At 43.8% G+C, this 27,305-nt stretch overlaps 1 protein-coding gene across 1 annotated transcript in view; it reads left to right on the forward strand.

Moving 5' to 3' along the window:
- LOC122787912 (junction plakoglobin-like) overlaps positions 1–27,305 on the forward strand; it is a 497,854-nt gene that overhangs the window by 209,000 nt on the left and 261,549 nt on the right. Inside the window, exon 3 of the mRNA XM_044054837.1 lies at positions 367–620. Coding sequence (XP_043910772.1) covers positions 367–620 — 254 coding nt within the window. The remainder of the gene's footprint in view (positions 1–366; positions 621–27,305) is intronic.

Raw genomic sequence — 27,305 nt, forward strand, 5'->3', positions numbered from 1 at the left:
TTTCCAGTTTTAAGTATGTCTAAACTAATCGCTTAATGTCACCATTCTCCTGGTCAGCCCTAAAAACAGGAATTTATGCATATTGGACTTGAGGTTAGACGATTTGCCAAAAAAAATTGCATCTACCTTGATCACTCCTTGTGTACTGTTTGAAATGGATGTTTGGGAAAGGCTACATCTGTCCCTGAGGGCTGTGGGATTTGATGTTGATAAAGTGCATCAGCGAAAAGCAGAAACTCAAATGGAAGAATAAACTGTCAAGAATGATTTTTCTTACACAGCTGTAAAATTAAAGGTGTTCACTGAGGCAACAACCAAGACAAGGGAGTACAGCTTGTTAATGCCAGCTTACTGTTTTTCCCACAGATTTGGAATCACAGTTGGCTATGACTCGTGCCCAGCGTGTCCGTGCTGCTGTATATCCAGAGACTTTAGAAAATACATCTGTACTCATGACTACTCAGATCGACCCCAGCCAGCAGACTAATGTACAGAAATTGGCCGAACCTTCTCAGTTGCTGAAAACTGCAATAATTCACCTCATTAACTACCAGGATGATGCAGAGTTGGCTACTCGAGCGATCCCAGAGCTCACAAAACTGCTGAATGATGAGGATCAGGTAAGTGACTGTAATCTTGTTTTACTTTATTTTGTTAAACCCCTTTCATGGGCAACACAAGAGGACAAGTATCACAACTGAGCCCATGGGTAAAGGGCATACAATCCACCGTGTCTACCTGGACTTTGCCAAGTCCTTCAACATTATTTCCCATGTTGGGATTATTGGTAAACGCTCTCAACTCATCATTAATCAATGCATAGTTAGCTGTCCAGTAAAATGACAGAACCTGTATTAATGTTGAGGATATTTGTTCTAGACAAAAAAACAACAAAACAGTGGTATATTTTTCTGATATGAAAGCGGACATCAGGAATGTGACTAACCATCTTTTGCTAATGATTGCAAACTTGGGGTGTTAATTAAATCCCCCATTGATATTCAGATTCCTCAACTAAAGCTGGATTAAGCAAATGTTTGGTGTGTTAATTATCAGAACCAGAGGGTAAACCCACAAGTGCATTGCAAGTATGCAGAAATGAACCAAGTACAGCATTCTACACAGTCCACTTTTATTATATATCTAATGATGTAGACTTTTAAGGCTAATTTCATTTTTCCAGTACAAAAATTAGGAGAACTTTTAAAATGAACAAAAACTGTTCTGCAACTTCTGTCTTACTGTTAACTTTTTTGTTATTTTATTTAATAGGGCATCCGTGCCCTCTCCCACTTTTCACCTTTCGGAGTCCATGTATTTACCAGTTTTGTCAAGTCAAACTTGTTCCTGTGTGTTAATGTCTTTCGAAAACAGTTAATATGCTGGTACTGAATCATTCAAAGCTGGAAGTTGTTTTCATTTCCAAGCTGATGCTGAGCAGTCTGACTTCCACTGTGTAAATGTATAGCTGAATAGTTTTGCTTTTGCCATGGTTTCAGAAGGACCCTCGTCACAGAATGCAGAAAGCACTAATGAGAGTCAAAACATGGTTATTCAGACAAATAAATGGAGAATTACAAAATCTGTTTCACCTTTCAACTGTTTTTTTGTGGGCTTCAACCCCCCCCCCCCACCTGCAGAAGTGGGGAGCTTGTACCTCCATGCTACTGCTGCTTGTATATATTCTCCCAAGATTGCTGTATCTTGGACAAAGTGGAATACCCCAAGGTATGACTGTCAAAGGAGATGGGTATGTACTGACTTTACACTAGTAGTAATGCAGTTCAGGGATTATAGATACAGTACTCTACTCTCCCTTGCCACAGATCCACATTTCTGATGGCCTTTGTTTGCGTTCAGAAGTTAAGCTAGCTAAGACAGTTGGCCTTTCATGCTTGTTCTTAGTGCCTTGAGGTTTTTCTTGGTAAAACAAATGTTTGCTTCTGTTACCTTGTGTCTTCCATCCACTCAACTGCTAATGGTCATCATGCAACCAGAAAAACATAACCGGTTCTACAAGAAGAGTCTTGTGGCAGTCATGGTAGTTAAACTATGACATTGGTCAGTGTTATGTACACAGCCACTAGTGCAGTGGATGGTGGTTGTCGTGACTCTGTTGTCATGGGATAATAAAATGGCCAATCCAAGCACCTGTCAAAAGAATACATCCTAATTTACAAGTAAGAATATTGGGCAGTGGCTGATATTCAGCCTTTTCATCTTTGATTTTTGTAGTAGATTACAGGAGCTTCCTGAGAATCTCTGCCAGGATACCAAACAGTGTGCTGCATCTGTAAGGTGACATCACACGGCCTGTTAGTGTTACGATGATATTTTTCCTTTCCTAGCGTTGTAGTGATGCTATAAGCTCTTAGGTCATGTAGTGATATTGTAAGCTCTTGGGTCATCTTCACAGTCTACTTTAGTAGCTGATGTATATTTACAATGTTATTATAGGAACCTCCATATGCAAGGTACCCCCCTCCCCCATAATAAGCTCCACTGCACAGATCGTGCTTTCTAATTGCTACCATTAAAGACTTGATTATCCCTACCCTTTAATGTAAATTGAATTCTTCTTAAGAAGCTTAAACAGAACTTCTCTAAAAAATGCTAAATGCAAATATTTTATGATCAGTAATATAACCTAAAGCCTAGCATGTAAGCATAGGTTACATTCACAACAATTATAATATGTTAAGGCAGTATATTGACCAAAGGAGTGACCAGCATAGTTCTCATCAAAGACTCTTCCTCCACTTCCCCTACATTTCTCTTCCGGATTTTCCTTCCTTTCTGACTGATTTTCACTCTACCTCTCCCATCTTCTCCACAATCCTCGTATTTTAAACTGCAGTCAGCTAGTTTCCTGTCGTAACTTGGAGAGCTTGCCATTTAACTTGCTTATTAAACTGAGATATAGGGCTGTAGCATGTTTAACCACTTAATGAATAATTATGTTAATTACTTAAGTTAAATCTAAGTATGCTGTTGCCGATATACATTGTCTGGCACCACAGAGGATTAAAGCTCTTAACTGCTTCCTGTAGTCTTTGGGTACAGGGTTTGATTAATTCCATATCCATTTAACTACTGTGCAACTCTGAGCAAGTCGCTTAACCAGACAGTGCTGCTGGTTCACCCCTGAAAATTGCCACTTTGGCTAGTGGGCTTACCTAGTTAATATTAAGTAAAATAAAAAAAATAAAATTCATTGCATAGTCCTAAAAGTATTAAAAATGTAATGTTTCTCTGTGGTCCATATTTGTGTATCCTGTGCTCTAAAGCTGCTCTACTTTTTTTTTCCTCTGTTGTGATGATGCACATACCCTGTACTGTCTATGCTGTGATGCTACATTTTCCATGAGTTATGTATAGGCAGCCGTTGCTTCCAAGTAACTAAGTGCCTGTTTTTGCTCTTGTATTGCACTTTTAATTTGTATTTGTGATCTTCTGTCTGAACTGTCTTTGCACATTTTACTGTATACTATACTAGTTCAGCTGTAACATAGCCCAGTTCCAGGTTTGCAGTTTCTGTGTCTGTTTTGTAACTTCTGAGCATAAAATTCAAGCCATCTTTGTTGAAGGCCTTTCTGCACCCTTGTGGGAGGAGAGTGCTGTCTGGGTCCCATCTAATCGATGGTGAGGGTTATTTCTCATTTTATTTAAGCATCGCTGTTGCACTTGTTTGAGTGTAATGCACCATCCTGCACTCCTGCGTAGTGGTGGTTACTGTTGCTGGTTGTAGACACATTTTTCTTGTTAAAATTTCCCTTAGCACTCTACTTGAGGTCCTCTGGAGGTTTTTCATGGCCCTGCACTACTGTCAGGTGAAACACCACATCTAGCCTTAGAGGTACAAACACACGTCTCACCCACTAGCCGTTCCTAAGTGCCACTTCTTTTCCTGTGACTATATAAATTTACTTAACACTATGGACTGGCATTTTCCCACAGTTTCTCCAATCAGCTTGGTTGACATGGGCATCATGCCTCATGTTCACGGACAACCCTGTATTAGTCCACACAAACTCAACATGTGAGAGATGCAACTATGTTAAGAACCTTGACTCCATGCTCTCTCGCACACCAGTCAGTACATTTGAAAATAAGCAGGTTGTCACATGCACTCTTCACCTCCTACACCAACCAAACCCACATTATACATACTACATATGTGGAGGTCCTCACAAGAAACATACCTAAACACCAGAGACCTCCTGAACACAAAAACAAGCATGCTACACATAGTACTTCCTCTGCAGACCACAATACATATGATAGGTGAGACACTGTGTGAGATCAAGCCCTTAAGGCAGAATACAAAACCAAACATATTAGTCCTTGGTGATTCCACCATGAGATACACAGATGTCCCTGTCAGGCTAGATAAGGAAAAGGTCGCAGTCAGCTGTCTTGTCAGGTGCCAGGATCTGCCATGTCACACATGCAGTCCATGTCTGTCAGCAGCATGTACTGTTATGACTCCATTGTATTCCATGTTGGTGTGAGCAACTTGAGACTTGCCACTCTGGGCTATATGAAGAGACATGGCTGAGTTCTGAGACTGTGTCTGAGGCAGGTATGTCCATAGCCTTAAGCCGCATTTTACCTTCACCTAGGATGATGCCTTAATACCAACAGAAAATGATAGACTTAGAATAGCACCAGAAACTAAGCCAATTAAGGGGATCCATTATCTCTCAACCTGGGATGACATGATTGACTGACCTCACTGCTCTGCCAGAGATGTTCATCTGTCACCCCTGGGGATTTCAGCTACTGGCTAAGGCTCTTGCCACTCCCATAGTGCATTTTTTAGGCAGTAGCTCATAAAATTCCTGATGTAAAAACTCCCATATAGAAACAACCTGAAGGTTATGCTGCTAAGCGCTAGAAGTCTTGACATGAAACTGCACTAACTGGAACTAGTCCTCACCTTGGAAGATGCAGACATTTGTGCAGTCTTGGAGACCTGGTTCACAGCTGTGGAGAGCACCCCAGCCATGCCAGGTTACACCTCCTTCCACACATTCAGACCACAAACTGAAGGCATGAAAACTAAAGGAGGTGGTATATCAATGTTCATTAAAGATAAATTCACCTTCAGATTGGTTAAACAGTGTGAGATACTTTAAGTGAAGTTAACTGTTGGTAGGACACCTATTCAAGTCATTGCCAACTACAGGACCCCCCTCCATGAATCTGGAAACCCACTCTGCCTATTTGGAGCTACTTGTGTCTGTCAAGATAGATCCGAACACCATGGTTTTGGGTAACGTTAACTACCCATCCATTGAGTAAATTACTCATGGTCAAACTGACTTGCCCAAAGCTTCATCTACTTTGTGAACTCCAATGCCATAGACGAGCTGATTGACATCCCCACAAGGGTGACAATATCCTGGATCTGGTGCTTACCATTATGGAGGACCACTGTAGCACCCCACTATGAAGTCTTCCCTAGTGAGATCTGACCACAAATCAGTCCCATTCGAAGTAACTATCACACACCCCCCACCCTAGCAGTAACTAAATTAAAAAAACTTCTCCAATGCAGATTATAATCCTTACGAGATGATATAAATAGCTTCACTGCACCTCCCTCCTCAGATGGAACTGGCAACTATGCTGAGGTCTGCACCAGTGCTTTATATAAACACCCATGTAACTGCATTGACTCTGCTGTACTTGATAGGACCAAAACGAGCTCCTCAAGGAAGAGAAACCTGCCTGGTGGACAACTGCCATTAACAGGCTTTACAATAAGAGGAAGAAATTGCTATCTAAGAGTAAGAGGGAGCAAGCCCTAAACTGGAAACTCTCCCTCTTCAGCTTTAACAAGCAAACACGACTTCTTGTGAAGTCCTCCAAAGCAAACCACATACTTCTTGTGAAGTCCTCCAAAGCAAACCACATAATCCAAGTTGGGTTCCTCGACTAAGGACAATCATAAGGCATTCTTTAGTTATATCCGTAACCTAAAAGGAAGGGCCCAGATTTGTGTTGAACTGGTAGTTAGTGATACCACAGATACAAACCTGTGGATATAGTTAACCTATTAGCCAACAGGTTCTGTGAAAACTTCACTCCCCTATCCCCACCACATGTACCCCATGACATCCCTGCCACCTACCTTGTATCTGTAAAGAGCTGTTGTAAAAACCCACTTGAAGGCCAGAAACACCTCATCTGTGGGACCTGATAACATCCGAGGCTGCATCCTACATGGGCTCCAAAATAAATTAGCAACACCATTGGGTAATCTTTTCAATCATAGTCTAAGCACTGGCTTCATCCAAGCTGAATGGAAAATGGCCACTGTTATCCCCTTACACAAAGGTGGTGCTTCCACTGACCCCGGGGACTAGACCTATTTGCCTGACTAGCCTTCTCTGTAAGGCCATGGAGTGAATAATCATAGACGTTATAAACAAAGATGTAGGTAACTTCCAAACATTTGGCCCTACTCAGTTTGGATTTGTCAAAGGGCGATCTTGCCTGTTAAACCTGGTGGACTTCTTAGAGACGGTCACCAAGGTCCTGCACAAGGGGAAATATGTGCATACACCCTACTAGACTTAGCCAAGGCTTTTGACACTATCCCCCACTCAGACATCATTGAGTAACTTGCCCAGCTAGGTATCAACCCTTGTATAATTAGATGCGTTGGTAACTGGCTCACTGATAGAAGCCATATAGTCAAAGTAGGGGAATCCACCTCCAACAGCAGATCTGTAACCAGTGGTGTTCCACAAGGATCAGTCCTGGGACCTCTACTGTTTAGAATCTATTTCTGAGGTGCAAGCAAAAACTAAAGGTTTATGGTTGACAGTGTTTTCTGATGACCACAAACTGGGAGCGGTCATGGACTCTCCAAATGATGTCACCATCCTACAAGAAGGTCTTACACAAACAAGTGATTGGTGCCAAAGTTATGGCCTTAAACTCAGTGCAAAAAAAGTATCCTCCCATTCGGTAAGAGCGATGTTCCTGCTAACTAGCATATCAGTAGTAACACCCTAAGTATGCACTCTGGTGAGAGACCTGGGCACACAGGTTGATAGCAGCCTTACCTTTGGTCACTGTTTCCACAGTGGTAAGAAGGTCATTCTATATTGCTCATCTCATAAGTATGGGCATTGCCTCCAGAAAAAAGTGTTATAATCTCCCTGTACTCTTCCCTCATCAGGCCAATAGTTGAGGACAAGGCTCCTTTTGGTATGTACCTTTCCAATCACCTGCAGCAATTTGAGAGACCACAAAGGTTCCTCAAAGAAAATTAAAGGTCTTCTGCATCTGTCTTATGTGAATAGTTTGAAATCACTTTCACTTTATTCTGTTTCATACGGAGGTGAACTCTGCTTTGCATGTAAGGTGATCTCTGATTCTGCTTTATTGGAAATCCTGCATATCCGCAAATCAAATGGTACACAGGTTACGTGTGAAGATTTTAACCTTGTATGTGACATTTAATAGAACATGCTGGAGGGACAGATTTGTCTCCCAGAGGTTACCACACCTTTGGAGCAGACTCCCACTTCATGTCAAGCAGAGCACCTTATTGGCCATCTTCAAACACAGTCTGGATGACTGGATGGGTAACTGTAAATTCACCCCGGGGGTTCCACCTGTGTCCGTCTTAGACAGTGGCAATAGAAGCCTAGCCAAGTTCTACCCTTAAGGGCCATAAGGCCATTAGCCTAGTAACTTCCTATGAATCTACCAGAAGCTTCCCTAAAACTGATCACAGTTCTCTGCTGGAGAATGAAGACAGCCTTATTGTCTTCATTTGGTTAAGAAATCTGAGATGAAAAGCTCCTTGACTATAGGAGCTATGCAGTATAGAAGCACTGAGTATCATGGCCAGCATCTCTGCAATGGGGCGTTAAAACATGAAATGTGAAATATTTGCAGAAAGTAATTCATGTGTGGATTAACCATAAGCTTTAAGCATCACAAAATGGAACTAAGTGAGCACCTTGTTGGGACATCTGGATGGTGCAGTTTCACAATACTGACATGTTTGTTGATGGTTGACATTTAATGGAAAACAGGAAGATGACTCCCTTTTGCCACTATACCAGGCAGTTTTCCACGTGATGCATGTCTAACCACAATTGTTTTAAGGGAAAACTCTATCTTAAAACTCCATTTTTCTGTTATGGTTTGATATTATTATATGCTGTATTAATGGATCAGATCAGCTGTTAGTATCTGTAGTACGTTATACCACTGAATGACCATTATAGGGTGAGTCATATTGATGTGATCTGGTGTTGTAGGTTCATAGGTACTAGGCTATCGGCCCAAGGGCCAAAGTAAGCCTAGCCAACAAGGTTCCCTGGCTTACGCCACCCAAGAAAGTTAATTTCCTGTGCCCCTGTCAAGCAGAGCCACAGAAGTGATCCCTGGGGTGTATGTCCTATTTCCCATCCACTCATCAAGGTATTTCTTGGAGTGATAATGAGGAACTTTGCTTGACATAGATGGGTAGCTTGTTCCAGAGTATAGAAAGTCTCTGTTAAGAAATCTATCCCTCCAGCATGTCCTGTTTGTTGTGGTGACAAGGTTTAGGTCCCTAGAGCATGTAGCTCGGAGGGATTGGGATTTCTTTAGGTGTAGCATGTCCAACAGCTCTGGGTTTAACATATCTTTATATGTTGGGCAGAGATCTCCTCGGAGCAGGCGATGTGCCACAGAGTTAAGCTGGAGTTTTTTGAAACTGTCGGTGTAGGGCATCTGTTTGAGGCCAGTAATCCTCTTTGTGATGTACTTCTGTGGCCTTTCCAGCTGCTGCAGATGTCTTGTGATGTACATTCCAAAAGGGGTGTTGTGCTTTTATAATGGGTCTGAGTGCTGAGTAGAGGGGAATAATGACCTTTTTTTTGTTTTTCCTGAATGAGAACCCTTTTATGATGAGGTGTGCCACATAGAATTTTTCTGACTACTGTGGCGATGTGATTATCAAAGGAGAGACTGCTGTCCACCTGGGTCCCAAGGTCTCTTATCACACATTCGGCGTTTACACTGCCATTTATGTGGTAGTTCATGGGTACAGAGTTTTTACCAAAGGGGATGACAATGAGCTTGAGGCCATGCCTCTGACATCAGGCATCTGTTTCAATGAGGCCCTTCTGTAGGATGTCTGCATCATTTGGGGACTCTACTATGGCTCCTAGTTTGCAGTCATCTGCGAACTTAATTAGCCAGAGGCCTTCTGTGTTAGCCTGTACGTCAGAGAAGTAGATACCAAACAGGAGAGGTCCCAGGACTGAACCCTGTGGTACTCCACTTGTCACTGGTTTGAAGTCCGATTTGGAGTCTGCATCTTTTACACTGTGGGTTCGGTCAGTGAGCCAGTTGGCAGCCCAGTATGTGACGTAGGGATTTATACCTAGTTTAGTGAGTTTAGCTAGAATTCCAGAATGGGGGATGGTGTCAAAAGCCTTGGCGAGGTCAAGATAGGCTTTGTGAACCACCTTGCCCTCGTCTATGGCTTTGGTGACTGCCTCAAAGAAGTCTATCAGGTTCAGAAGACATGATCTTCCTTTCACAAACCCGAACTGGGTGGGGTCTAGAGTTTTGGAGGTTACCAATGTCTTTGTTTATGATTTCCATGATACGTTCCATGGCCTTGCAGAAGGCTCGTCAGGCTAATAGGGCAATAGTTCCCAGGACCAGTGGTGGATCTCCCTTTGTGGAGTGGGAAAACTGTTGCTGTGTGCCATTCAGTGGGCACAAAGCCTGACATGAGACTATGGACATGGTGCTCAGGTGGGGAGCCAATTTGTTCTGAAGTTCATGTAAAACGCAGCCTGGGATGTTGTCTGGTCCCATGGATACTGTGTTTTTGTTTTTAGAGTGCACAGCTTTTACCTGCATAGATGTGATTACAGGGACTCTGCAGTCTTCCTGTATAGATATGTGCCCTTTAGGGGGTCAGAGGGGGATAAAGTTAGGACTATCTGCCAGGATGTTGGCAATATCCGTTGGTTCTGCAATTTCTGTGCCATTGTGCTGTAACTCAGAGCAGGTCTGGGTGTTGCCATTGAGATTCTTGACATAGCTATAGAATGCTTGGTGGTTGCCCTTAGAATCCGTGACTATTTTGTTTTCGTAGCTAGCTTTGGAGGATCTTATAAGGGATGTCAGCTTCTTACTGAGGCTGACCAGGGAGTTTCTCCACTCATGGGATTTTACTGTCTTTTTGCAACAGTTTCTTCCTTCTGTTGTAGAGTTTGTTTGTGGTAGGAGACCACCAGATTGGCTTCCATATTTTGGAGGATAGCGTCTTTGTTCTGTTTGGGATAACATTATCCATGCACTCGAGTAAGTGCTTATAGAGTGCATTTGTGTAGGATTCAGCAGTCGTAACTGTATTGCCCATCTGCATGGGTGTCATGACGTTTGCTACTTCTGTCTTAAGAAGCATGAAGTTGGCTTTGGAGAAATTTTTTTACTGTGGTTTCCTTAATGGTGGGTGGGGTGTGGATATCTAGGGTGATTAGCTTATGGTCGGATCTGACCAACGAGGAGTTGACTTCAGGTGTGGAACACTGGTCACTCATGTTGGTAATGACTAGGTCTATGATATTGTTGCCCCTGGTGGGGGTTTGTACAAGTTGATCCAAGGCATTGTAATTTATGAATTCCAGAAAGTGTTGAGCAAAGGAGTTGGTACATATAGTTCTCCCAGTTAATGGTGGGGTAGTTGAAATCGCCCATTATTAGGGTGTTTGGTTGAACCCTAATACTTTCCAGTATATCAAGCAAAGGGGAGTAGGAATCCTGGGGCATGATGGGGGATCTGTAGCAAGCTACAATTTGGATTGCAGTTTTGCCCAGAGTTAGTTGCACTTGGATAACCTCTGATGTATTATGCTGCGCAACTAGCCTGGAGGTGTGGATATATCCATAATGAATATGGATACACCTCTGCCTTTGCTGTTCTGGTCCAGGTTAGATGGCCGAAAAGTGTGGTATGAGTTATAGCCTGGTAATGCAGGGGTGCTCTCTAGAGCCTTTATCTTTTGTCGCTTAGGATTTATGCCAAGTCCCATTGATATGACTAAAGCTGGATATGAAGAAGTACATTGGTTCCCCCCTAATTTATACAAAATAAACGATGTTGAAATACAGGCATGTTGCACACCTTTTGAAACCTGACTTTCTATTTTTCTCTGATTAGCCTTGAATTGTGGTAGTAACAATGCTTCTCTTATGCTTTTCACAGTCATTCAACACTTAAGACCCCCCCCACACACACACACACTCTTTTTTGTAGGTATCGATCAGACCTGTCATTCAACTGCAGCAGTCAGGTAGCACTGAAGTTGTCTTGTGTCTACCTTCACACAGCAAGCGTTTTTGCATTCATGTGTATAGTCTTTAGTTCTGAAATTTGTCACATTCTGAGATTTTTGTAATTTTGCACCGATGTCTTAAATGAAATTATCCCACTTATATTCCTTTTTTTCTTTAGCATTCTGTAGCATATTAATGCTTTCTGTAAACTAAAATCATTGAGAGTGACAAATTAGTACCTTTCCTCTGTGCTGTACAGTGACTTCAACTTAATACCAACAAAAAAATTCTGCAAGTATAAACATGAAGTCACTTTTGATTTTGCAGTTTGTACATGGACAAATCCATAAGACTAGTGTTTTTACTGTGAAGCCACAGTGGCTGTTGACACCCGTTTGGAAATGGATTGTATTCAACATTTCATTCAGGTACTGCAAACTGAACCTGTGCTGTGAATAACCCTTTATTCCTTTCTTTTGTTGTCTGATGCCTGCAACCAGAAATGGTCCTTTAATTTTATCTTAGTCGTTCCAGAATTCTGTCATAGTTAAACTCCAGATGTCCTTCCTTAGATCACTGGTACAGTACTTGAAACTTGTTAGGTTATCTTGCCTAGATATCCAGCTGGGGTACCAAAGCCAAAACCTTCCATAGAGCCATATGTCCTACATATGAACGCAAATCCTGGATCTCTCCGCCAGTCCAAAAGCAGTCCTGGCACGCAGTCTGTTCTGTGTGTGGTTGTTGGTACTTTTGGCTTTCACTGTTTCAGTTAAGTGCCCTGTTGGGGAGCCTTCCTCTATTTTTCTCAACTGTACTGCTGTTTGTCACTGTATTGGATCTCAGCTAGGAGAAGAAAGTGTGATTTGCAGTAGGCACGTTCCCACAAGGAACTTCACTCCCATTTCCTTATCCGTTCAGGTGCAGAGCACAACTACAAAACTTGTGTGATCTGTCAGTCCTGTGTTCCAAATACCCTAAAAAGTTGACATGGAAACTCCAGTGTGTCACACAAGTAAAGATTGCAAACCCTTTGACCGCTGACATCTCATCTGTTCAAAAGAAATAGTGTGAGGCATAGACTTCCCAGTTGGACTCAAATGTGCCTGCAGAGGTCACTGAACCTGCAGTAAGCCCAGCATTTGCTCAGACTCCTGCTACCACAGCCCTGCCAGTATGGCCTCTGAGGTTTGCACATCCAAAATGACTGAAACTACCAGTAATGGCGAGAAGGGGGAGCCCCACTTAATTATTTCCAAAAGATCCACTCAGGCAACCTGTAAATGGTTCAGCTCCCAGGCAGCTGCTTGAAATGTTTAATCTCCCATGCCCCTACTTAGACTTATCAAGGGTACCAGAGCTTGTCAGAAGTTTGGAATGCATGACTAGGCTTAAAAAGCTCCTTGTGGTTGTTAGCCTAGTAAACACATATGAATCTGTGACCCAAAGGCATACCACAGATATTCATTTGAGAGGAAACTCCTGGATTTCTCTTGGAGCCTATTTAAGGCCATAATGGCACTTGGGCTACCATCCTTTACAGGGCCTGCTTCTTTTTCTCCTTCCAATCCACAGTTCTTCTGAAGACCAAGAGGATGGATTGGACTCTGATGAGCACTCTTTAGCCTATTCTTCCGAAATCCGTTTACTAGGTCAAGTGGCCTCTGATAATGAAGATTCCCTTTCTCTCTTTTTACTTTTCTTTTGAAGCTTCTTTTGGGGGAAACTCTCTTAATATGATGAATTCTGAATGGCAACAGATTCCTGAAGTTCAACAGATACTATAGCCTCTTTGGAAGTAAGCACCCCTGCTCTTGTACCTTCTGTTCTGGAGACCCTCCTGGATGACTTTACATCCACTTCTGCTGTACCAGACTTCCAGTCTCCATCACTTGAAGGCCTGACTGGTTTTACAAGGTAACCAAAGACTAGATTTCTGTACAAAAACCCTGTTGCAGATACCTCTGCATTCTCAATGTCAAGAGACAAGCCCACTAAGTTACTGCCAATGCTCTTCCTAAGAATAAAGACAGCAGGGCAAATGGAAAAAGGAAAAAAAGTTTTGTACATCTACTGTGGTCTTCGCTCTGAATTATCAAACTCAAATGACTAAATGCTTATTTAAATTGCTGAGAATAGGCAATAACTGTCCTTCCCTGAAGAACCTGTTAGTAAAGAAACTGCTTTATCCTTAGTAGCTCAGTCTTACCAAGTAGTTAGGCAAGGTTTATTAAATGCAGCAGTGGTACAGTGAAAGCTTCCTCCAGGGCAGCTGCTATGGGTGCTGGAGTCGAGCGATATGTGTGGTTATAGAAGATATTAAGGTTAAACTCATTGACAGTGTTTTAAACAAGAACTTTTTTGATCTGGATGCTGCCAGTTTCTTCAGTTGCAGGAACAAGATACGATTATGAAGGGTTATAGAAAGATCTTTGTGTACCAATATACCAAAGGAATGACCCTGCAAAAACCTACTTTCTTAACTTGCAGGGAATCCAGGCCTTCTCATAAGGCAAAGGAAAAGATTCTCAGACAAGTTTGACAGGAACTGTAGATCTGGGAGGCCTCCTTATCCAGATAAGTCTCCCTTGACTGTCTCCTGTCCCCCACCCCACCCCTTGGTCCATCATTTCCACTATTCAAAAAGCTCACCTCATCCCTAAAAAACCTGGATAAACATCACTTCAGACAAATGGGTGCTTTCAGTCATCCAAAAGGGTTACCAAATGACCAGGAAAGAAGTTCTTCCTTTCTGTGGCATAGTTCTGCCTAAAATCAGATTCAGTTGCTATATCCCACCATTCAGACTTTACCAGAGAAAGGCACAGTAGAACCAGTACCTCTAAAATGTATTAGAAAATCTACTCCAAACTATTCTCTTCCCAAGAAAAACATAATGTTACAGCAGATGGCATTTTCACTTCACAGAAAGAGGTACATGGTTTAATTCTCAGCTGGGTTGCCTTCTGAGTGGAGTCTGCATGTCCTCTCTGTGTTCACATGGGCTTCCTAACACATTCCAAAGTCATGCAGCAAGTGGGTTGGACACACTACATTGACCATAGATGTGTGTGTATGTGATGTGGTGTGTATGAACTTCTGCTGCAAGGCCAGCCACCCGTTGTTGTAGACCTTGGCTGTAGATTCACTGTTGAAGTGATACCCCAACTCCATGCACAAAAAATTGGAAAAAGAGGATGTAGTTGGATGGCTGGACCAAATCTGGACCTTGCCACACTCCTCACCTTTCTCCTTATTCCATCTTTCAAGATGTTATCCATGCAAATCTGCCATTCATCCTTCAAGCCTTCCTGGTGTCCTAGGACCTAAAGGATGCCTATTTCCACATTCCTATTTGCTCTGCCTACAGGAAATTTCTGAATTTTTCTACTGGCTCATCACCTTTCCAGATGTTCATCGTGCATACAGCTGCAGTCATAACAGATGGGTTTTCCTGCCGTCAGGCGGGTCCTCGGTCGGCCGAATTCCAAAGTCTAGGTCCGGCGTCGGATGTCGTCGCTTCTTCCCTGACGTCAGTGTGACAGGGGTATAAAAGAACCAGCCAACGCCATTTTCTTCAGTCTTTCTTGCTGTGCGGTGCCCGAAGCAGAAGCAGTTGACAAGTGCCGGTCGGCCAGCTCCTAAGAATACGAATATTTTTCAACCGAAGTCTTCTTGAAAGCCAAGTACCCCGTTGGGGAAACTTTTCTTGCCTCAGACCGATGTCAGACAAAGTTAATAATTGCATTTCATGTGGGAAGCAAATACCGCATAAGGATTTTCATTCCCTCTGCATTCCTTGCTTAGGCCCAGACCACGACGTCTCGGCCTGTCGTTTTTGTGCTACATTCAACAGACGCACTATTAAGCGTCGGGCGGAGTTCGCCCAACACTATTTTGGCAAAAAGTTTAATTACATTATGTCATCGGAGGCTCCGACTCCAGTTTTGAGTAAAAAACGCAAAGATAAGGGCCGACATACGAGGTCCGTGACTTCTACCGACACCATGCTAAAGCCGACTACAGGTGCTCTGGTTCTCAGCGAGGCGCCTACGCAGCCCCTGACTACCGATGACATTTCATTGGCGGTGTTTTCTGTGCCCGAGGTCGCAGGCTCCAGCCCACACCCCGACTACAGATACCGAAGCCACTCTTGGCGGGGAAACTCAGAGTTTAGATAGGCCTGCCACCTCTCAAGGTGTCTTCAGGCCTTCTTCTTTTTCCATCAAGGCTTTCACTAAGTCTAAAGCAGCCATGCATACTAAAAGACAAGCTCCACAGGGTCCCTCTCAAGGCCCCATGCCTAAAAAGCAGATGCTCAAAATGGCTGAGGATTTGATTACTCATATCAGGGGTTCTCAACCCCCCCCCCGGACAAAAGGCCCAGAGTGGAGGAAGAATCCCTTTCCTCGGACCAGGCCTCCATTATTTCAGAACATTCTGAAGACCAGGAATATTCATACTCCCCTTTTGAAGATTCTGATGTAGAGGAGTCCATTCCCTCTGTCTCCCCCCCCTGAGGATTACTCTTTTGGGGAAACCTTACATACCTTGAGGGAACACTTCCACTGGGAAGGCCAAGAGTAGTCAGACTCCAAGAAAAGGCTTAGGGATTTCCTCTTGCTCCCTCGGCACAGGCCTCTGGCTATACCTCCTGTCTTAGACATACTAGATGATGTGTATTCAGAGGCCTGCCTCAACCCAGATTCTTTACCTCCAGCCCCAGTCAAGCCTGACAGGTGTTACCTGGTTCCTGATTCACACCAATTCCTATACAAAAGCCATGCGGCTGACCCAGAAACTATTTCACAGGTCCCAAGGGAATTAAGGCCTCCACCGCTAAAAATCCATTACCTTCAGAAAGAGATTCCAGAGCTTTAGAAAGGTGGGGGAAAAAGGTATACACCTCAGTCACCTTAACCATGAGGACATTAAACTGTCAGTACCATATGTTAAAGTACCAACAGTTTCTGTTATCACAGTTGAAAAGCAAAATGTCACAACCTGAACAACCAGACTTGAAGGAGTTGCAGGATTTGTTACATAGTGCAGAGCAAGTGGGTAAACATACCTTACAATGTGGTTTTGATGCTTTAGAGGCCTCATGTAGAGCTGCTGTTACAGGATCAGTCATACGTAGACATGCTTGGCTCAAAGAGCAAACCTTACCAGATCATGTCAAAGCTAAATTACTAGATGCACCTCTTCAAAAAGATGTATTGTTTGGTGTTAAAGCTGAGGAGGTATTAAAGAAAATGGAGGAAAAGGCAAAATCAATGCAAACAGTGAAAGATTTCTTACAGGTACAACCTCCATGTTTCAGTAGAAATTGGCCTTCAAAAAATTGGTCCTTTCCAGCCACAGACAGACCCCAAAGAGGTAGATACAGGCGCCCGAGGGGTAGAGGGCAATCTCAAGGATCGTTTAGAGGCAGACAATGGCAAGCACCTACACAAAGAGGTGGTGAGGATAGTTCACAGCCATTCAGAAAGCAGAACCAATGACTTCCCCTTTGCATGCCAAGCAAGGCTCAAATGGCAGCACCTTTAGGCGGAAAACTGGCATTATTTTCGAAAAATTGGCATATTGTCACAAAAGACAAATGGATTCTGGACATTATAGACAGAGGCTACAGATTCCACTTTCACACCCTTCCAAAAATGAGAGGCATGCCAAACCTGCCACACAATCAAAGGGCAGAGGCACAAAAACAAATTTCAGATCTCATGGACATGAAAGCTATTCAAGAGGTACCTGCACAAGAACAGGGTCAAGGTTTTTATTCCAGACTATTCCTGGTACCAAGGAAGGGCAAAGATTGGAGATCTATCCATCCTAAACACATTTTTACTCGTGCCAAAATTCAAGATGCTCACATTACAGCAGCTTCTTCCCATGCTGGGCAAGGAGTCTTGGCTGGTAACATTGGACCTCAAGGAGGCATACCCGCATGTCCCAATCAGACAAGATTGCAGAAGATACCTCAGATTTCTTGCAGGTTCAACCCATTATCAATTCTCTGCATTGCCCTTTGGCTTATCTACTGCGCCCAGAGTGTTCACGAAATGCCTGGCATCAGTAATTGCCTACTGCAGACTGCAAGGGATACAAATATACCCATATTTGGATGACTGCCTGATCCAAGCGGACAGCAAGCACATACTTCTGAAACATCTGGCGTTTGTAATAATGTTGTTGAACTCTCTGGGATATACAGTCAACAAAAAGAAATCAAGGCTAATACCCTCTCAAACAATAATTTTCCTGGGTGCCAGCTTGAATACAAATACCCAGATGGCCTACCTCATGCCAGAGAAACGAGGGCAACTAACTCAATACATCAGAAAACTGGCAACTTTCACCAGGCTGACTGCCAGGAAAATCCTGCAGGCTCTGGGATTCATGGCATCTTGCATCCTGCTAATCCCATGTGCAAAGCTGCATATGAGGAAACTTCAATGGTACCTAAAAAACCTATGGTCTCAACACAGCCACAGTTTGGAAACAATGATACCACTGATTCCATGTCTTCAAAAGGAATTTCTGTGGTGGGCTCAAGCATGCCAAAGAAACACAGGTCTCCCATTCTGCAAGCCTCAAGCAAATCAAGTCATCACAACAGACGCCTCGGACTACGCCGGGGGGGCGCACATGACAGATCGGTGCATTCAAGGCAAATGGCCCCAAAAAGAAAAGCACCCTACACATCAATCAAAAGGAAATGCTAGCAGTAATAAATGCTATTATGGCTTTCAAAGACCTACTGCATCCAGGCCAGCAATTGATAAGGACAGACAACACCACAGTAATGTGGTACATAAACAAACAGGGAGGAACCCATTCATATCCCCTACGCAGGCTAGCCACGTCTCTTTGGAACATGGCTCTGAAACTACAAATCGAACTTCAAGCACAGTACCTGCCAGGCAAGGAAAACACGCTGGCAGACAACCTAAGCAGAAATATGACAGATCCACACGAATGGAAGTTGCATCCTCAAGTTTTTACAAAAATAATTCAAGCATGGGGAAGGCCAGACATAGATCTCTTTGCCTCCCACACAAATCACCAAATGACAAAATTCTGCTCAAGGACCTTTCATCCACAGGCCTGGAAAGTGGACGCACTCTTTCAGTTGGGCAACAATGACAGTTTATGCCTTTCCACCTCTTCCTCTACTGCCCAAAGTTCTATTAAAAACCAGAGCAGACAGACCAAAGATGATTCTCATTGCTCCAGACTGGCCAAGACAACACTGGTACCCACTCCTGAGGAGCCTGACGCATTCCCCACCTTGGATCCTGCCTCTAATGCCTCTTCTACTGACTCAGCACAACTTCAAAACTCTTCACAGTCAGCTGAAAACACTCAATCTAGCCGCATGGAAGATTCCTTAAATTCACAACAGACCCTACTCTCCAAGGAGAGGTGCAGGATGACATTTTGGAGGCCAGAAGGCCTTCTACTAGAAAAGCCTACTCCGCAAAATGGAAACGGTTTTGTGCCTGGAATCAGAAAAAGGGTCAGAATCCTGGAATACTGAATTTACCTCAAATATTACAGTACCTAGCTGAGATGCTAAGCAGTGGACTTTCATTCTCCTCCATCAAAATCCATGCCTCAGCCATTTCTGCAGAATACAGCGCTGATCCTCCTTTATTCTCTCACCCCCTCTTAAGACAGTTCCTCAGAGGGGCTAAGAATATAAACCCCCCACAGGAAACAACCAGTACCTGCTTGGGACCTCAATTTCATTCTAGAAAAACTGACCTTGCCTCCTTTTGAGCCAGCTGCTTCAACAGAACTGCAATACTTGTCCTGGAAAACAGCCTTCCTCCTGGCTATCACCTCAGCTCGCAAGGTTTCGGAACTAGAAGCCCTCATGGCTGTGCAGCCTTTCATCATTTTCCATCAGGACAGAGTTTCCTTATGAACCAATCTTTCCTTTATGCCAAAGGTAGTATCCAGGGTAGCCTTGAATCAGGCTATCCACTTTACCTACCTTTTACCCTAATCCTCAAAACAAAGGGGAGAGACTACTACATTCCTTGGACATTCACAGACAGCTACGTTATTATTTGGACAGAACAAAGCCTTTCAGATAATCAGAGCAACTCTTTGTGTCCTATGCTACAGGAGCTCAAGGGAAGCCTATTTCCAAACAGACAATCTCAAAATGGATAGCCCACTGCATACGCTTTTGTTACTGTTTTCATGGAAAAACTGTACCTGCAGGCATCAGATCTCACTCCACAAGGGCCACAGCTACTGCTGCTGCTTTCCTCAGGGGGGTTCCTACCAAAGATATTTTGGAAGCAGCCACTTGGAGTTCTGTACATACTTTCTCCAAGCACCATCACCTACCATTATACTCCAAATCTACAGCAGGCTTTGCCACTGCAGTCTTGCAGGGCATCCTGGCTCCTCCTAGATGTTCATCGTGCATACAGCTGCAGTCATAACAGATGGGTTCTCCTGCCGTCAGGCGGGTCCTCGATCGGCCGAATTCCAAAGTCTAGATCCGGCGTCTGTTGTCGTCGCTTCTTCCCTGATGTCAGTGCGACAGGGGTATAAAAGAACCAGCCGACGCCATTTTCTTCTGTCTTTTTTTGCCGCGCGGTGCCCGAAGCAGAAGCAGTTCGCAAGTGCCGGTCGGCCAGCTCCTGAGATTACAAAAAATTTTGGAACTGAAGTCTTCTTAAAGCTAAGTACCCGTTGAAACTTTTCTTGCCTCAGACCAATGTCAGACAAAGTTAATAATTGTATTTCTTGTGGGAAGCAAATACCGCATAAGGATTTCCATTCCCTCTGTATACCTTGTTTAGGCCCAGACCACAACGTCTCGGTCTGTCGCTTTTGTGCTACATTCAACAAACGCACTATTAAGCGTCGGGCGGAGTTCACCCAGCATTATTTTGGGAAAGCATTTAACTATACTATGTCGTCGGATACTCCGACTCCGGTTTTGTCTAAAAAACACAAAGACAAGGACCAACACTCGAGGTCAGCGGCCTCTACCGACACCACGCCAAAGCAGACTACACGTGGTCCGGTTCTCAGCGAGGCGCCTACGCAGCCCCTGATTACAGACGACGCTGTACCCGAGGTTGCAGGCTCCTCGGCCCACACCCTGACTACAGATACCGAAGCCACGCTTGGCATTGAAACACAGAATGTGGACAGGTCCACCTCCACTCAAGGTGTCTTCAGACCTTCCTCTTCTTTCTCCATCAAGGCTTTCACCAAGTCTAAAGCTACCATGCACCCTAAGAGACCAGCTACACAGGGCCCATCTCCAGGCCCCATGCCTAAGAAACAGATGCTTAAAATGGCTGAGGATTTAATTACTCTAATCAGACCGCCACCTCCGGACAAAAGACCCAGAGTGGAGGAAGATTCCCCCTCTTCTGATCAGGGCTCCATTATTTCAGAGCACTCTGATTATCAGGAACTGTCTTGCTCTCCTTTTGAAGACTCTGATGCAGAGGAATCTATTCCTTCTGTATCCCCCCCTGAGGATTACTCATTTGGTGAAACTCTGCATACCTTAAGGGAACACTTCCACTGGGAAGGCCAGGATTATTCAGATTCCAAGAAAAGGCTCAGGGAATTTCTTTTGTTACCCCAGCACAGGCCTCTGGCTATACCTCCTGTCCTGGACAATCCTAGATTATGTTTACTTGGAGGCCTGCCTTAACCCGGACTCTCTCCCTCCAGCTCCAGTTAAGCTTGACAGGTATTACAGGGTTCCTGACTCGCACCAATTTCTATACAAAAGCCATGCTGCTGACCTAGAATCCATCTCACAGGGGCCCAAGGGAGTTAAGGCCTCCATTGCCAAAAACCCATTGCCTTCCGAGAGAGATTCCAGATCCTTAGAAAGGTGGGGATAAAAGGTATATACCTTGGCTACCTTATCCATGAGGGCCTTAAACTGTCAGTTTCATATGCTAAAATACCAACAGTTTCTGTTATCTCAATTGAAAAGTAAAATGTCACAACCTGAACAACCAGACATGGAGTTGCAGGATTTGATGCATAGTGCAGAACAAGTGGGTAAACATACCTTACAATGTGGTTTTGATGCTCTAGAGGCTTCATGTAGAGCTGCTGTTACAGGCTCAGTCATACGTAGGCATGCCTGGCTCAAGGAACAAGCCTTGCCTGATCATGTCAAAGCTAAATTAGTAGACGCCCCTCTTCAAAAGGATGTACTATTTGGGGCAAATGCTGAGGAAGTATTACGGAAAATGGAGGAAAAGGCTAAATCAATGCAAACTGTGAAAGAATTTCTGCAGGTTCAACCCCCACGTTTTAGTAGAAATTGGCCTTCCAAAAACTGGTCCTTTCCTGCCACAGACAGACCCCAAACACAAGGCTCGTACAGAGGCAGACAATGGCAAGCTCCTACACAAAGAGGTGGTGAGGACAACTCGCAATCTTTCAGAAAGCAAAACCAATGACTTTCCTCTTTGCATGCCAACCAGGTCTCAAATGGCAGCTCCCTTAGGAGGAAAGCTGGCACTATTCTCAAAAAATTGGCATATTGTCACAAAGGACAAATGGATCCTGAACATTGGCTACAAATTCCATTTTCATACCCTTCCAAAAATGAAAGGCATGCCAAACCTGCCACACAATCAAAGGGCAGAGGCACAAAAGCAAATTTCAGATCTTATAAACATGAAAGCTATTCAAGAGGTACCTACGCACGAACAAGGTCAAGGATTTTATTCCAGGCTCTTTCTGGTGCCAAGGAAGGGCAAAGATTGGAGACCTATTTTGGATCTTTCCATCCTAAACACATTCCTACTCGTACCAAAATTCAAGATGCTCACTCTGCAGCAACTTCTTCCCATGCTGGGCAAGGAGTCTTGGCTGGTAACACTGGACCTCAAGGAGGCATACCTGCATGTCCCAATCAGACAAAATTGCAGAAGATACCTCAGATTTCTTGCAGGTTCAACACATTGTCAATTCTCTGCATTGCCCTTTGGTTTATCTACTGCGCCCAGAGTATTCACGAAATGCCTGGCATCAGTAATTGCCTACTGCAGACTTCAAGGGATAAAATATACCGTTATTTGGACTGCCTGATCCAAGCGGACAGCAAGCACATTCTTCTGAAACATCTGGCTTATGTAATAATGTTATTAAACTCTCTAGGATACACAGTCAACAAAGAGAAATCAAGACTAATACCCTCTCGGAAGATAATTTTCCTGGGTGCCAATTTGGACACAAACACCCAGATGGCCTACCTCACGCCAGAGAAGCAGGGGCAACTAATTCAATATTTCAGAACACTGGCAAATTGCACCAGGCTGACTGCAAGGAAAATCCTGCAGGCTCTGGGATTCATGGCATCTTGCATCTTACTAATCCCATGTGCAAAGCTGCATATGAGAAAACTACAATGGTACCTAAAAAACATATGGTCTCAACACAGCCACAGTTTGGAAACAATGATACCACTAATTCCATGTCTGCAAAAGGAGTTTCTGTGGTGGGCTCAAGCATGCCAAACAAACACAGGTCTTAAGCAGATCAAGTCATCACAACAGATGCCTCGGACAACGCCTGGGGGGCGCACATGACAAACCGGTGCATTCAGGGCAAATGGACCCAAAAAGAAAAGCACCTTCACATCAATCAAAAAGAAATGCTAGCAGTGATAAATGCTGTTACAGCCTTCAAGGACCTTCTACAACCAGGTCAGCTATTGATAAGAACAGACAACACCACTGTTATGTGGTACATAAACAAGCAGGGAGGAACACATTCTTATCTCCTATGCAGACTGGCCATGTCACTTTGGAACATGGCCATGGACTTGCAAATGGAACTACAAGCACAGTACTTGCCAGGCAAGGAAAACACGCTGGCAGACAACCTAAGCAGGAATATGACAGATCCACGAATGGAAGTTGCATCCAAAAGTTTTTACAGAAATAATCCAAGAATGGGGAAGGCCAGACATAGATCTCTTTGCCTCCCACAAAAATCATCAATTGACAAAATTCTGCTCAAGGATCTTCCATCCAAAGGCCTGGAGAGTGGACGCTCTCTCTTTCAGTTGGATATCAATGACAGTTTATGCCTTCCCACATCTTCCTCTGCTGCCCAAAGTCCTATTGAAGACCAGAACAGACAGACCAAAGATGATCCTCATTGCTCCGGACTGGCCAAGGCAACACTGGTACCCACTACTAAGGAGCCTGACTCATTCCCCACCATGGACCCTGCCTCTAATGCCTCTTCTTCTGACTCAGCACAGCTTCAAAACTCTTCACAGTCAGCTGAAAACACTCAATCTAGCCGCATGGAAGATTCCTTAGCATCACAGCAGGCCCTGCTCTCCAAGGAGGTGCAGGATGTCATTTTGGAGGCCAGAAGGCCATCAACTAGAAAAAGCTTACTCCATAAAATGGAAGCGTTTTGTGTTTGGAATGAGAAAAAGGGCCAGTGCCCTGGAAAACTGAATTTACCTCAAATACTACAATATTTGGCCGAGCTGCTAAGCAGTGGACTTTCGTTCTCCTCCATCAAAATCCATGCCTCAGCCATTTCTGCAGAATACAACACTGACCCACCTTTATTCTCTCCCCCTCTATTAAGACAGTTCCTTAGAGGGGCTAAGAATTTAAGACCTCCAAGAAAAAAACAATACCTGCTTGGGATCTTAATTTCATTCTGGAAAAACTGACTTTGCCCCCTTTTGAACCAGCTGTCTCATTAGATTTACAATATTTGTCCTGGAAAACAGCTTTCCTTCTGGCTATCACTTCAGCTCGTAGAGTTTCAGAACTACAGGCTCTTATGGCTGTCCAGCCTTTCATCATCTTCCATCAGGACAGAGTTTCATTACGTACCAACCCGTCCTTTATGCCTAAAGTGGTATCCAGGGTAGCTTTAAATCAGGCCATACATTTACCTACTTTTTATCCTAATCCTCAAAACAAAGGGGAGAGATTACTGCATTCCTTGGACATCCACAGACAACTGCGTTATTATTTGGACAGAACAAAGCCTTTCAGAAAATCAGAACAGCTTTTTGTGGCCTATGCGGTAGGAGCTCAAGGAAAGTCAATATCCAAACATACAATCTCAAAATGGATAGCCCACTGCATACGCTTTTGCTATTCCTTTCATGGCAAAACTGTACCTACAGGCATTAGAACTCATTCCACCAGAGCCACAGCCACCTCTGCAGCCTTCCTCAGAGGAGTTCCTACCAAGGATATTTTAGAAGCAGCCACTTGGAGTTCTGTGCATACCTTCTCTAAGCACTACAACCTACCATTATACTCCAAGTCTAGAGCAGGCTTTGCCACTGCAGTCTTGCAGGGCATTTTGGCTCCTCCTAGCTCCACCTAGTGCCTACCACCCCTTTCTTAGCTTTGGGATTCTACCCATCTGTTATGACTGCAGCTGTATGCACGATGAACATAGTACAGTTTTGTACTTACCATAAATGTAGATGTTCGAGTGCTAATACAGCTGCAGTCCAGGTTTCCCTCCCTCCTTCCCCTCTTGGGACAGGCCTAATGACTAACACCTCCTCATACAACCTGTTTGGGGTATTCTTTTATGGTGTATTTGCTTGCGACTACTGTTTTTTGATAATATTGCATTGCATTTTTACATAAATTTATGTATCGCCTTCCTTCTGGGGGCACCTGACATCTGGGGCAAGAAAAACTGAAGAAAATGGCGTCGGCTGGTTCTTTTATACCCTTGTCGCACTGACGTCAGGGAAGAAGCGATGACATCCGACGCCGGACCTAGACATTGGAATTTGACCGACCGAGGACCCGCCTGACGGCAGGAAAACCCATCTGTTATGACTGCAGCTGTATTAGCACTCAATCATCTACATTTATGGTAGGTACAAAACTGTACTTTCTCTGCTTTGCCTTTTGGACTCTACAGCCCCCATAGTCTTCAAAGTGCTTTGCCCCAGTAACAGCTTAATGCAGGACTCTGAATTCAGGTATTCCCTTATTTGGGCAACCTGTTAATACAGGCTCCTGCTTAGCAGGTACTCTTGACTTGTCTCATGTTTACCATGGCCCTGAGTTTTATTGTTAATCTGAAAAAGTCAGCAGTGAAACCGACTCAAGACCTAATTTTTTTGGTATGCCAACTAGACATTAGACTCGTGCAGGCTTTTCTGCTGCCATACAAGTGCAAAGCTTAACGAGTTGCTTCCTTTCTCTTCAGTCCTGTACTGATTCATGGCAGTAACCATTCCTATGGTCCCCTTTGCCAGACCCCGTATGAAGATCATGTGGCACCCGAAATCTAACTGGTCTCAACATTTTTATCCTTGGATGCACCAGTTCCTCTCCTGACTTAACTAAAGAAGGAAATACTCTGGTGGATATACTGTGGTGGCTATAATAGATTAAGCTAAACCTGAGTGTTCCCGTCAGACCTCTGACACCATGATAGGAGCTGCACACAGATTCATCAGACAATGCATGGGGGAGCATGGATGGGCAATCTGAAGGTCCAGGACAATCTCCTACAAATCTAAGATCAGGGCACCTCCAATATGAAAGAGATGAGGGCACTAATACAGGCTATGCAAGTTTCTCCCATTCTTGGAAACTAGGTCCACTGAGTGTTTACAGACAACACAGTGATCATGTAGTACATGAAATGGGAGAGTGCCAGATCTTAACTGTGCAGACTGGTTCTTCTGGCATGGAAGCAGGCCACAAATGTAAACATTTTCCTCAAAGTGGTTTACATTCTGCCACAGGACAATGTCCTGGCAGACTTTCTAAGCCAGTCAAGGGAAGATTTCCCATGAGTAGATGCTGAAGAGAGGTCTTCCTAGACATTGTCTACAAATGGGGGGGTTCCACAAATCTTTACCCCCAGTAACAACAAATTCCACTCCTTTGGACCAGGACATACTGTCCAAGCTTGGAAAATTGATGCAATGCCCTTTACATGGAAAGGGAAGTTTTTATGCCTTCCCTCCACTTCCTCTTTTTCCCCAAAGTCTTATTAAAGGTCCAAAAGGAATGTCCAAAGATCTTACTGGCCTGTTGGCCCAAGAAGTACTGATTCTCCATTTTCTTTCACCTAGAAGCTTCCCTTCACAGTGGATTTGCTCACACAGGTTGGGATGAAGTAGTAAGTCCTTCTGCTATCAGTATGGGTGACTGGATCTGATCTGTTTTAGGCACCAGTTCTCTGAGGACATTCTTAATGTTTTTCGGGAGGCAAAGAAACTTGCTATCAGAAAATCTTACATAGCAAAATGTAAAAGATTTTACTGTATGATGTCTGCCAAACTGTTGGTACCCACAGTGTCCCTATGGTCCTCTTATCCATGTGAGCTGTGTAACCTGGCTTATCAAGGCACACATCAGCCATGTCTGCATGTTTCTCTCTGGAGCTGATGCTTCTGTCCAGGCTAGAGTTTAAACGGTTCTTAAAAAGTTGTAGCCCATCTGAAACCTCCAAGGGAAAAATGTCACTCACGTTTGGGACCTCAACTTTGTGCTGGAAAAACTCTCAATCCATCCTTTAGAACCAACAGTGTCCATCTCTCTCTCAAATTCTGTACTTGAAAAACTATCCTTCTGGTAACGGTTTAAACATTTCTGCAGTTTTTTCTACCTACATAGTGTTGGTAGTGTAGCATTGTCCATACTCAGGCTTGTGTTTTGGTCCTAGTTTGTTAGTAGTGGCTGTGTTTGAGCACATGTCCCAGGTCATCATAGCTTAGCCAAGGCCAGTATAGCATTTCAGTGAGAGTGAATTGTTTGTGGTCAATGGCTGACTGCGGTTGCCTGGACTACGCCTTGGAATAAGCACCTCATTGGTTCTTTCAAGCTTTTTTTTAAAGTTGTTTCAGGTTTCAGCTTTGTTACTTGTGACTGTTTCTGCCATTTCACACTAAGCTAATCAGAGGAAGGGCTCTGAGCTAACAAATTTGAGATATATAGCATTAAGTATCCTGTTTTTTGCTTATTTCTGAG

Source organism: Protopterus annectens, chromosome 13.part0 (assembly GCF_019279795.1).
Source record: "Protopterus annectens isolate FY-2018-M chromosome 13.part0, PAN1.0, whole genome shotgun sequence".
In the NCBI taxonomy this organism is placed as follows: Eukaryota; Metazoa; Chordata; order Ceratodontiformes; family Protopteridae; genus Protopterus; species Protopterus annectens.